The sequence below is a fragment of the Manihot esculenta genome, chromosome 5 (assembly GCF_001659605.2).
Source record: "Manihot esculenta cultivar AM560-2 chromosome 5, M.esculenta_v8, whole genome shotgun sequence".
Lineage (NCBI taxonomy): Eukaryota > Viridiplantae > Streptophyta > Magnoliopsida > Malpighiales > Euphorbiaceae > Manihot > Manihot esculenta.
In genome coordinates, this window is record NC_035165.2 from 30,820,971 (window position 1) to 30,834,163 (window position 13,193).

The 13,193-nt window shown below is 29.5% G+C and overlaps 1 protein-coding gene across 2 annotated transcripts; it reads right to left on the bottom strand.

The window, feature by feature from the left end:
• Positions 1-3,477: 3,477 nt before the first annotated feature.
• On the bottom strand, positions 3,478-9,358 carry LOC110614324 (protein odr-4 homolog). 2 transcript variants are annotated; one of them, XM_021755838.2, is made up of 11 exons: positions 9,167-9,358; positions 8,850-9,086; positions 8,642-8,737; positions 8,376-8,464; positions 8,110-8,238; positions 7,169-7,289; positions 6,386-6,470; positions 6,187-6,296; positions 5,149-5,300; positions 4,128-4,224; positions 3,478-3,985 (listed from the first exon to the last, which is right to left on the bottom strand). In XM_021755838.2, the coding sequence occupies exons 1-11, from the start codon at positions 9,245-9,247 to the stop codon at positions 3,698-3,700; spliced, it is 1,485 nt and encodes a 494-aa protein (XP_021611530.1). In that variant the 5' UTR covers positions 9,248-9,358; the 3' UTR covers positions 3,478-3,697. The 2 variants fall into 2 exon arrangements, with proteins under 2 accessions (XP_021611530.1, XP_021611529.1); XM_021755837.2 differs by having other exon boundaries at positions 8,376-8,473; positions 9,167-9,357.
• Positions 9,359-13,193: the final 3,835 nt, after the last annotated feature.

Here is a 13,193-nt window from a genome sequence, read left to right on the forward strand (position 1 = left end):
TTATATTCTACTTATAGTAAGAGAAAATTTATTAATTAATTTTTTAATTTTATAAAAATGTCTACTAATTAGTTTTTTCATATTAAGGACATTTGAAACTTTTTTGTAATACTTCTAAAATTGACAGAGAAATTAATTAGTAAATTTTTTAAAATTTCAAAAATATTTTAATATATTTTTTAAAATTAATAAATTAATCAGTGAGTTTTCTTATACTACGAGAACTAAATACTAATTTTTATTTTTTAATATTTAATTATTAAAATTAATGAAAAAATTCACTGATAGACTTTTAAAATTTTAAAAATATTTTAATATATTTTTAAAAAATAAGAGACTAACTACACAATAAGATTGAATAATAAATTTTTTATTACAATATTATATAGTATGTAAATATAATTTATTATTTATTGTTATATATAATCATTTATAAAATTATTTATTCTCTTATTTTATTATTAAATATTTTATTTTTTCTTATTTTATTTTTATAAAAACAATTTTTAGAAAATTATTTTTAAAAAGTAAATAACAAAAATTATATATAAAAAAAACTTATCATTGGAAAATTTCTCCTACACTTTTGCAACTCTGAACTTATTCAAAACTAGTTGACTCTATGGCCCAGTGGATTTTATTTATTAATTATTGGGCTTGGCTGCAGCTTAAATTGTTAGAAGGCTTTTTTAAAGTGGTTTTCTAAAACTTGGGCTCACGCAGAATCTCATGTTTATAACATTCTTCTGGCCCAAGGAGGATTGAATTAATCAGTATATTAAATTACAAAAGGCCTCCGAAAGTTTATCAAACTTACAAATTAGTCCGGCAAAAAAAGAAAACTTACAATTTCAATTTAAACCATTTTAACTCGAGTAATTTTTTTTAAAAAAATCTAAATCTCTTGATTTTGTTATTTAGCCCTCAAAATAAGAAGTATAGTTTCTTTACGAGTTCTTGATTGAGCTAATCAAGAGTTTTTTTTGTTAATTTTTGAATTAAATTTAACAAAAAATTAAAATAAAATAAATATTTCAATAAGTAAAACATTAACATAAGTTTTTCCTGATTTAAATTGAGAAAAATAGATTAAAATTGACTTTTGCTAAATTTATTGAAAACGGATGCATGAATGTGCAATTGGAAATTATTGAGAATGGATGAGTTGCTCACTAAATTAGTTGAAAATTGATTCATTCTCTATCAATTTTCATTTATTAATCTTATTTTTATTTTTATCAGGGAGGAGCAGTGTTCATCCAACAGAATTAATTTAAAAATTTAAATCAATTTCTTATTTATTTTGATTCGATTTAAATTTAAATTTTAAAAATTTTAATTATTTCAATTATTTCAATTCAGTTTGATTTTAATAAAAAAAATTAAAAAATCAAATTAAACCGATTAATAATAATAGTATATTATTCTCAATAATATATAGAGATTATATTATATTAATATTAAAATATTCTAATTAAATTTTAAAATATTAAAAATAAAGGGTAAATAAATAAAAAAATTATTAAAAATTCAAATCGATTAATCGAACAGAATTGAATCAGACCGATTCGATTTGATTTGATTTCTAACTAAAATTAATTTAATTTGATTTTCATAAATACTAAGATTTAAATTTTTTATTTATTCAATTCGGTTTAATTTTAAACCGAAACAATCAAATACTCACTTTAATTTTGACTGTTCCATTATTTATTTTTTTTATTTTTTTATTTTTTTAAATTATAATTTTCTATTAAAAAATATAAATATTGTATAAGAATTTGTTAAATTTTTTCCAGCGACAATATAAAAATGTTTGATTGTTAAAATTGGTTGAATGATTGGAGTGAAAATGGAGAAAGGATAAAGAGAATGGGTTTAAGCATGTTTAGATTTGGACTAAATACATTGTTTAAGTGTCTTAATGAAAATAGAATTAGATTTCATCTAAATTTCAAATATATATATGAAAAATCAAGATATTTTATAATTTTATAATTTTTTAATTTTATAATTTTTTAATTTTTTAATTATTATGAGATATTTTGTAAGTATGTTTTGATATTTGCAGCTAAAATCTGAATCTACGAGAAATTATATGATGACGTTCCATGTCAAATAAATACATAAAATGCTAAGTCAAATACACACATATATATATTAAAGCTTTATTCACATGAAAATTTTTTATTATTTTATAATTTAATTTAAAATTTTAAAAATTAATAAAATTATTTAAAATTATAAAATTTTTTATAATTATATCCGACCTTAAACTATAACTATAGAGAGTGTATTTTATTAACGAGATAATATAATGTGAATTATTTTATTATACTCGTATATTATATAGATAATGTAATTGATAAAAAAATTTAAAATTTTTTATTATTTTATAATATAATTTAAATTTTTAAAAATTATTGTAATTGAGTTTAAAATTTTTAAATTTATTTTTATAAAAAATCACAATTTTAACATCTTTCTATTTAGTGGCAGGTCGAATAAAAATTACAATATATTTCATATTTATTAGTTTTTTTATTTTTTAAATATTTTTTATTAAATTTTATTATATTTATTATAAAAAAATATATTAATATAATAAAAAATAAAAATTATAATCTTATTATCTACAATATTATTAATTTTCTGATACTACTCGATAATATACATTAGTGCAGATATAAGTACATATATTAAGAATAGATATTATTAAAATTTTAAAAAATAAAAGAATCAGAACAAAAATAAAAAAAGTTTATGGAAATAAAACATAATAAGAGTTTTAAAAGTTTAGTGGTGAAGAATTTTGAGATGATTTATATTAATTTTTAAAATTTTAAATTAAATTATAAAATAATTAAAAATTAAAAATTTTTATATTAATAACATTTATAAATATAATAAAATAATTTATATTATGTTATCACATCAGTAAAATATATCCTCTTCCATTCAAATTTTAAATTTAGATTTAAATATATCAAATTTTAAATAATTTTTAAAAAAATTGTTTTTTTATGTAAATAAATAGCCGTATATTAAATTAATAAAAATAAAAATTTGTTTGACGATTTTTCTTTTTAAGGACCCATTTTTATATTTGTATAATTGACGATCATAGTATTTTGGTTGCATGCCATTTTATATTAGGATTATCTATAGGGCCTATAATTTTTTCTAAATCCACAACACGTAGCAGGAAAGAAGGATCACAGTCTATGGCTTTGTTTGAAATAATTGATTTTGTAAGAAAAAATTTATTTATTTTATATAATTTTTAAATTTTTAAATTTTAAAATAAATCTTTAGTTAAAAATAATTAAATTTATTCATTTCAAATTAAAAATTTTATAAATAAATAAATCCTTGATTCCATACAGGTACTGTGAAGAGAACAGATTAGTCCTGTAATAAGTATCTTTCCAATAACTTGTAAGAGTAATCGTGCAGTAAGATTATAGAAAAACCAACTTCATCACCTTACTTCGAATTTTTTTTAATTAACAAAAAAATATAATAAACAATAATCCCACGCCATTTACAAGCCAAAATTCACTCTACAGACAATCATCACTCAACAATCAGACATTCCATAACCTTGAAATGAACAAATAAACAAATAAATAAATAAATAAATAATGAAACAAAAATGGCACTAACCAAACCCATATAATAAAAATCCACTCGGAGACTAAGATCGCTTGAGAAGCAAAAACCCAACGAAGATGGAAAGGAGAAGGATGAAAACTGCGGCCAAAATGTTGAAGTTTATTGATTTGATATTTTCCCTGCTACTACTAACCACAGCACTTGTGTCTATCTTCTGTACAGAAAAGCTAGATGCAGAATGACCTGGGACAGCAACATCCCAAAAAGACTTAGCTGTGACTGATGGAGCTTCTACTTCTGGTTGGAGAATTGTCAATGCATCAATTGGAGCTTCCATGGACATCAACTCAATACAGTGATCTTTTAGGACCTAAGGACAAAGAGAACAAATATGCTCAGGAACACCGAGGATGATGCTGTTACAATAAAAGTTCTTCACACAAATGCAGCGTGGATCTCGGAAGCGCATAAATTAATTTACTATTTTGCTCAAACAAGACTCAAATACGAACCTCAAGTGTCTCAGATGGATGTAAGTAGTCACAAATAAATGTACCAGCCAACCAAGGAATAAATATTCTTCGAGGAAATGCAAGATTACATGTTTTCCTGTTATAAATTGAGAACAGCAAATATGATAAATATGGAGAAAGAAAAATATATCAACTGCAGTCCACAAAATGAAAGATGAAATCCATTAGTTCTCATGACCAGGGAAGTAAACGGCTAGGTTACCTACGAAAATAACTTTACCGAATCTGGAACCCGATTGATCTCAATATCTGACCTTGTATGAAACCCAACTATAATTTATCATAAACTATTTGAACCCATCCGACAGAATATTATTATTCTTACAAGGAATCTGTTTAGTTTTATATATATTAATTGAATAATTTATATATAGATATATTTTTTATTTGTAATTTTTATTTTAAAAATTAATATTTTTACAAAAAATTTAAATTCTAATTTTCAAATGAAATTATACGAAAAAATTTATTAAATGTTATATAAAATAGATAACATATAGTAAATTAATTATTTACATAAATAGGTTCTGATAATAAATATTCAATATATAAAATTAGACCTATTAATTTTTAAATTTGAATCCGTCTCAAACTCGATTATATACTTCGCTAAACCCATTCTAATAGTGCTTAGTAAGATCGGATATCTGACCAGTTACTATCCCTACTGACAAACGAAGATGCAACTAGGATAGGAATTCTAAATATATTACTGTTGTCATATGACAGCATCTAAAGTGGTCTTAATCTAAAAGTATATTATTTAAATCCCGTCCTAATCACTTAACCTTTCTAACAAAATGTAAAATAGAAATTACAGTAATGAAAAAGGAAAGAAGACACGTAATGGTTTTTAATTCTCTTATCGAAAGAAATATATTCCCAAGTTAAAAATCAGATGCAATGCATGCGCGAAAATATCGTAGTATAAAATATTTAATAATTCTGACACTTTAATTTTTCTACACTGAAAATAGGACACAGACTACATTTGACACACCTCAGTAAGCAGAGGACAAGTTTGGACACAGGTTTTTCAGGCAGTTTTTCTCGGCTTGTTTCCCTATCATCAACATCTAAGGGACCCAGATCTTCATCTGCTTCATCACAAATGATGTCCAGTCTGCTTTGTAGACTCCCGATAATATCTTCCTGCAAATAGAATATGCAAGTAAAGAGCAACAACTATGAGTAAGGGTAAATAGAGAGCATATATATATATATATAATATATGCTAGATTTATATATGTTGAATTCCACGTCAGTTTGGAATAGAGGTAATGTGCCTCCTCCAAGGCTTAAACACTCCTCTCCTTGAGCTAGATTTTCGACTGAGTTAGAGACTCCCCACCGATGCTAGGCCTCCCTTATATTTTACGCTCTAATGAAGTTTTTAGCATGAGGGAGTATGTTGAATCCCACATTAGTTTGGGATAGGGTAATCGGTTTGGAATAGGATAATGTGCCTCTTATAAGGTTGCACTCCTCTCCTTGAACTAGCTTAAATTTTATGGTGAGCTAGGTTTGCCCCAAATTTAATAATGTCAATACTCTCACACTTGTTGGTTGAGAGCAGCATCTAACAATTGCTCCCCGGTGAACAGTATCTGTTCAAAGCATCCTGGTGAACTGTACTAAAATTTGAAAGAGTTTTCAAACTTCATTCAATCAATGCTGCCTGATTTCCTCAAGATCAATGAATCTGAAGAGCATACCAAATAGGTAGCATAATTTGAGTAAAAGTGTGACATAACTCCAAGGCACCTCCTAAACAAGGGTTAAAGATGTGTAAAAAAATCTAGGAATAGAGAAGGTCAAACATGCATATTTACAATGAACTGTACCAACTTGCTACACTTCAGTGGTAGCCAGTACAAGTTTCAGAATGTATTGACAAATACAAAGCCCAAGCAAAGCTTAAATGTAGAAATTAAGGTGCAGAGACAACATTCTGTGAAGCATTTCACCATAAACAGAGGTTAAGAAAAAATGATTTTACTATAGAAAAAAAAAGCTAAAATTGAAATATATTGAATACCTTTATATCAGCAACAGCCTGTGAAACTGGTTCTTTTGAATTCAAGTATGCAAAGGAGCACACAGACCCATTGAACATAAGAACACCAACAACATCCTTTTGGCTGCACGCTGTATAGAAACAAATTATTAAATGCTTGAAACAGTAATTTAAAGCTACTAAAAATAGCACCTAAGAATAATCATATGGAATAACGCACCTTCAGCCTCTGTACTCTTCATGAATGGTACAAGCAATTCAATTTCATGCAAATCGCCAGTAGTGCATGGTTCTCCATTAACAACCTAGAACCACATAGACAAAGGAATAACTCTTTAAGGAAGCTGTAACACCATTAAAAACATTGCTTAATAAGATTCTATAACAAAGAAATTCAAGTAAAGGTACATAAAATTGTCCACTCTAGGCCAGCAAATGAGCTATAATCTAATGTAAAAACAGTATAACTTACTATTGGAATAGATCAATTTACGTTCTCCTGACATCCATATACCACTAAATTCATGTGAAGCACAAGTTACACTAAGTGCAGCAATAGGTAAGGCATCATATCCATCCTAGTCAAAATATACCACAAATCTAATCCATACTGCAGCTTTTCATTTTAGATGGACAAAACTACAATAAGATGCCTGCACGTTTGATCTACTTAATGAATGAATAATGCCTATCTAGTTTCTAGAGTCTCATTTCAAACTCCATGATGACAATTATCATATAGTAACTGTAAGTTTAAAAAAATATCCCTAAAAAGTTTGTTTCACAAAAAATTATTTTAATGAGGAATGTTCTGAGATATATTTGGAAGTCTACATTGGCAGCAAAAGTTCACAAGTTATGTATGGCTCTATTTAGCAAATGAATACCTACACTGTTTACGTATGGGTACATAGTATCGAGATGTACACAGTTTTCACATAACAGCAAAAAAGAGCAAACAGAAGATGAATTATGAAATTAACAATGTCAGATTGCTTCTTACCAGATTTCCATCAATTAAAGCATTTGCACTTCTTAGCTCTTTTGCATGAACTGAGATTCCATGATGCAGGATTTCACTCAATGTTGAGGCATTTGATGCATTTTCATGAAATACGGGCAAGCTAGGCAAATATAGGTTCAACTTTAGTGTGATAATTGGTTTCTCCATATTTATAAAATATGTTCAAGAACCAAAAATATAAAATTGCAGCAGATTTTTGCAACAGAATGGCCTGACATCAAACTTGATCTATGATATGAAATATCATGAGAAAGCCATTGATCATGTTACTGGAATTATGAGATATCACACTACAATGCAACCACGTGAGGTGTCATGATTAACTCATTTATCATGATATAAGAATTTTGTAGCGTCAAACAAAAGATTTCAAGCTGTAACGCAATCATATTCTCATTACAAATTGACAGAATCAGAGGAAGATCATATTTCCATGCCAGAATTACAGATTTACATTCTTTTCAATTTTTTATCATCTTTGACAACCATAAGAAAGATCTAATCCTCTCCCAATCAGGAAATGGAACATAAGAATGCTTAAGATTGTTTGTATCCACTATGATGAAAATGAACACTCATATGGGGCCACAATGTTGAAAAGCCAGGATGATCAGCCTTTTCCTCTAAAATGGGGCCTTGTGAAGTTACCTAGTTCAAGATACAAAATATTTGAGGCACCTGAGTTGGCAGAAGACTCAGTTTCCTTTTTCAGGAAAATAAATCATTTTTAAAGCAAAGATACATTTCATCCTCAGAGTCTACTGCCCCTTGGATAACAAAACAATTCAAATAGCAGAAAGCCACAGTCTGATACATTCTGGTATATGTAATGACTAATGAGCATAAATCATAGAAAGTGGAGAGAGAGAGAGAAACTATTGCTTACTTGTATAAAAGTACAAACTGATCAACGGATTTACCTGAGTTTGAAGTTATATGTGCACCTAAATTTCTGAAGTGAACTTAAGACCCTTCCCATTTTAAAATCACAAGGCCGTATGCTGCTTGAGGTAATATTTGAAGACAGCACACAATTTCGACATGTCCACCTATACAAATTTAAAATGCTGGTGAGATCATCAGCAAGAAGCATAACTGGCTCACCAAAATGTCAGGTAAACGGGATTCCAAGCATATACATGTATCGATTATAAAGAACATCTGCGGGTTTGGAAATGTAAAATACCTCCTGGGACTATGAGATATATGAATAAGAAGCCTTTTATCATAATCAGTATCCAGGACCGGTGCAGCTTCTGCAACTTCCTTTACTGTCTGCAAAAGCTATTCCATTAATGGAAACGTATCAGCTTAGAATTAAGAGAGTTCAATAGAGAAAATTGCTCTGCAACAAAATCTCTAGAAAACGTACCTAGCCATCATAATACAAATACGGTCTTAAAAATAGAGAATCAGAGGAAATTGAAGTGAAATTAGAAATAAAATAACCACCTGGCAAAGAGTAATGGTTGAATTCTTGAAAGAGGTATCACTAATCCATACATAAACGCCGACCACCTTCACACCACCCAGTAACATTCTTGAAACCTAAAAGCCATGGTTCAATTCCCAATTGAAATGAAAACCCAATAATTCAATTAACAGACAAAATCAAAAGAAAAAGAGTAATTAATAAATAAGTGGGAATAGAAGAATAGACCTGGCGGGCGTGCTCGGCGACCCAATCTTTATCGATGGCCAATGTAGAAGAATCGGCAGCCTGCGATACGGGTTTGGATCCCTTTCTCTTTTCATCTTTGAATGTGGTGTTGGCGATGGTGGTGGCATCGATAAGCGAACAAGCTGGCTCTCCGGCATCGTTGGGTGGGGTAGGAACCAAATCATAGACGAAACCTCGGTCTAATGTAGAGCTGAGCTTGCCTATCACCAGACCCACCTTCGCCCAAAAGAGGATAAAAATCAACTTCGGTATTGTTTCAAGCTTGGATATCCACAGATTGAGAAGAGAGGAGAGACCTGAGAGTTGAGACCCGATTGGCAGAGGCGATCCTCCGCTAAATTGAGTTGGGTTTCGTCTCCAACCACCGCTTTAACCATTGCTGCTGCTTGTTATTGTTATGGACTCGCTTACTCACTGGTTTATTATTCTTCCTCTGCTGCTGCCTTGGTTTAGCCCCTTAATTTTGGCGCGTGTTTGCGAGAAGTTATGTAACTCCTTGTCACTGGTTTTTCAAGCAACCTGGAATAGTTGGATTGAGTTGGTTGGGGGGTTGTGCTGGCCCACACGTCTTTTCCTGTTGGAAAAATTATTATTTAACCTTCATAGTTTAGTGAAATTAATAATTTAATATTATATTTTAAAAAATATATCAAATAGTTTCTATTTTTTTAAATAGTTATCTGTTTAGTCCATTTTGTTAATTGGAGAAAATAAATAATTACTACTCTGAAATTACAAAACTAAATTATTACATTTTGAAATTATAGTTACGACAAAAAGTAACGACATTTCCTTCATTTTACATGTATTAATGATTAAAATAAATAAAATGATTAAATAGTTAAATGATTTTAGTGATTTACTTAGAAATAGATAGAATTATTAAGGGTTGGTTTGGTGACGCTATATAAATTTTATTTTTTAAAAATTAAAAATAATTTGAGAAAATTATTATTGCATTCTTAAATTTTTAATAAATTTATTAATTAATTTCTATAAATTTTAAATTCAATTAAAATATTCACTATTATTATAAATACTACTATTCAATCCTTTCATTATATTTTCCGTCGCTCAAATGAATTTGCCAACGGTCAAATGAGGGAGTGTCCAAAATACCCCTGTCTATTTCCTTCTCATCTTTCTTCTCCGATCGGCTTATATCTCTCTTTGTTGGCCTTTTTCCGGTGTCCCATCCCTTCTGATGCCTCCTGCTTGTGTTATGTGCGGCGCGATTGTTTTTAAATTAGAGAGAGAACGACCTACCTTTACAGTGAGGGGTGATTGTTTGTTCTGTGTCAAAGACTGATTTTTTTCAATACTTTGAGTTCTCAACTTAAAGGGACACTCAAGTGATTTCATTCAGCGATCTGGTACATACAACTTGATTTGCAGAGCAGAGAATAGGACGATCATATTTGATCTTCAACAAAGACTTGTTCTTGGGGATTTTCATGAGACAATTTGCGCGAAGAGTGGAGCCTGGGATAATAATGGTGTTTTTATTTATACAACATTAAATCAGATGGTTTAAGACCAGAGATTGATCAATTCCCGTCCGTATGGGGTTATCCATTTTCACTGCATTGTACACAAATAATTTATCACGTGTGTATGGCGTGGGGCTGTTTTTTACTACAAGAATAACTAAACCCTTGTACACGAGTAGCTCTTGGTTTGATCCAACTGGGTTCTTAAATGCATGGGCTCCATGTTTTCCCTTTCATCTGGGTTCAAATGGTCATGGTTAGATTTCAACATCAAGGAAATAGTGGCTAATCAGAACTCTTGATGTCCCAATATACATTACCAAGGTTTCTGGAATACAGGGCTGCTAGGCAAGTGTTGCACGATGCAAAGAATTCTTTTTTATGAATATGATTTTTAAAAGGGTATAATATTCTTAAATGGGTATTTTTGACTTTTTAATATTAAGTAACGAACTCTGTTAAGATAATATAATAGAAGTACAAAATAGTAGTATTTACATATAATAATGGATATTTTAATTGGATTTAAAAATTATAGGAACCAACTAATTAATATTCTAAAAATTTAAGGACTTAATAGTAATTCTTTTAAATAATTTTTTTTAACTTTTGTTAGGAAAAATTATTGCTTAATGTATACAATATGTTAAAACTTACTAATTAATCATTTTATTTTAAAAAATATATTAAAACATCACTAACATTTAAAAAGAATATTAATTAGTCTCTTTCATAATTTTAGCGATTAAATATTTTACTATTTAGTTTCTATAATTTTAAAAAATTCATTAGTTAGTTTCTTAGATTTTTAAAAAGTCTATTAATTAATCTATTCATATCATTTTTAAGTTCATGACCATGCTGACAAACTAACTTGTGAACATACTCTTTAAGTTGGCTAAATTTAATATAGTAAGAGAATTGAATTCAAAGACTGGATAATTTTTATAAGTCAAATCTAAATTTTTTAAAATTCAATTCTATATAATTTGATTACACTTTTAGAGATTTTAAATATTCATATCGTTAAAATTTAAGAGTTTGTTTTCTATAGATTTACAAACTAACTTTTATATATATATATATATATATATATATATATATATATATATATATACTCATTTAATAAAAATTATTTAGTTTCAAACTTATGAATTTTAAATTAAAATATACTATAATTATAAATAAATTTAACAGTTTATAAACTATTTTAAAATTGATAGAAACTTAACTTGTTGCTCATTTATTAAATGAACTAAATTTAATTTTATTAATATTCGACTCGAGTTCGAAATAAGTAAATTCGAGTTTAGTTTGAGTTTGAAAAAGTTTTAACAAATCTTTTACAGGCTTTTTCTCTTCCTATTTTCATTGGGTTTTTCCATGTCTTTATTGGTTTCGGTTCCTCTACCCTTTGAGATAAGAGTAGCTACTTTAATTCTGCCAAGAAAGATATTGCTCCTTCACAGTCTCTTTCTTTGACAATTGTATATGGTGTTTTGGTTGTTATACCAATTTAAAGCGCGTTGTGAAAGGTTATTTAAAAATTGGGCCTTGTGGGTTTTGTTTGAGTGCTGGACGTAAGCTCCTAACTTTGGTCGACTACTAGCAGATGTGTAGAAGGATGGTGGTTTGGCGCTCAAGCAACAACAATCTCTTAACAACTACTCCATGGCTAAGAAATATTGAAACAACCACTGGTTGGCCTTCTCTCTCGCAATAGCGGTATTAAGCTTACAAGTCTCAGTTATGAGATTTTTTGGAGGTTTGTGCTGATAGGATGTTTTTTTTTTTTTTTTTTGGCTCTCTTACAGCATTAGACTCTCAGATCAACTGGCAGTGGAAGCAGGATCTCTCGCTGTACGACCTTTACTCTTTAAGTGTTTCCCTTGTACATGCAAGGTGTCAGGGTCATAGAGTTTTCAGGGACCAAAACTGTAATTTTCCAACATGGGAATTCCTAGAAAGCAATATTAGGATAAAATAGTAGAAATTAGTAGGAAGATAATGGCCGAGACAATTTGTTGTAATTCCTTTCCATGTATTTGTTTTAGGGGGGGTGTCATATGAGACATGTTGATGTCTCCTCCTGCCATAGGCCAAGTTGTTCTTAAGGCTCTTTAGGGGGGGAGTGACTAGTTGGCCACCAGCTGGGGCTGGGCCCAGTTGGCTACCGTAGGCCTACGGAGATCCAAGTTGTGCCTTCACTCCTTGTAGACCGTCCCCCCTGTCTACAAGGGAGGTGAGAATTATTGTAACGATTGCATCGATGATAGTGTATAATTACTATTTTGCCCTTATAATAAAATAAGTAGCCTGTTCATGAATTTCCATGTTCAGTTCTTATCTTTTGTACCTACTGTGAGGCTTCTGATGGAATGCTGTCTGTTGGCTTCGTTGTTCGTTTATATAACATTGACTAATCAATGTATTCATGTTCACAGGATATTGGGTGATTCTTAAGGCTGACTTGGCTTGAAGGTGTTCAAGTCAAGTGCCGCACGGTTCCTGGCGATTGCTAAAATCTGAAACCGTGACAATTGGTATCAGAGCAAGAAAGATCTGCGAGCAATATAAAGGAATGACGAAGTTTGGCATATGCACGAAGACCATTGAGAGAAGGGTGAGAATCGTGCTGCCTGGTTGGTTGTCTATACCACTTAAGAGGAGAAGGCGTTGGAGATTGATTCTGGTTAGAAGTGCTTTGAGGCACTAGAAAGGAAAAAAAAAATGAACGTTGTTGGCTATGATAGCCAAATTGGCGAGAGATTGAGGCCATCCAAAACCTCTTTCATGCGAATGACACCCAGTGGGGTGATCTTGAGCATAAAGT

What these genes read in the sequence shown, in the direction of transcription:
- LOC110614324 (XM_021755837.2), bottom strand. Translation starts at nt 9,247, where the DNA reads ATGGTTAAAGCGGTGGTTGGAGACGAAACCCAACTCAATTTAGCGGAG. An exon ending in TCGCCGAGCACGCCCGCCAG is followed by an intron (nt 8,738 to 8,849) that starts GTCTATTCTTCT and finishes CATGGCTTTTAG; the next exon opens with GTTTCAAGAATGTTACTGGG. An exon ending in GAAGAGTACAGAGGCTGAAG is followed by an intron (nt 6,297 to 6,385) that starts GTGCGTTATTCC and finishes GTTTCTATACAG; the next exon opens with CGTGCAGCCAAAAGGATGTT.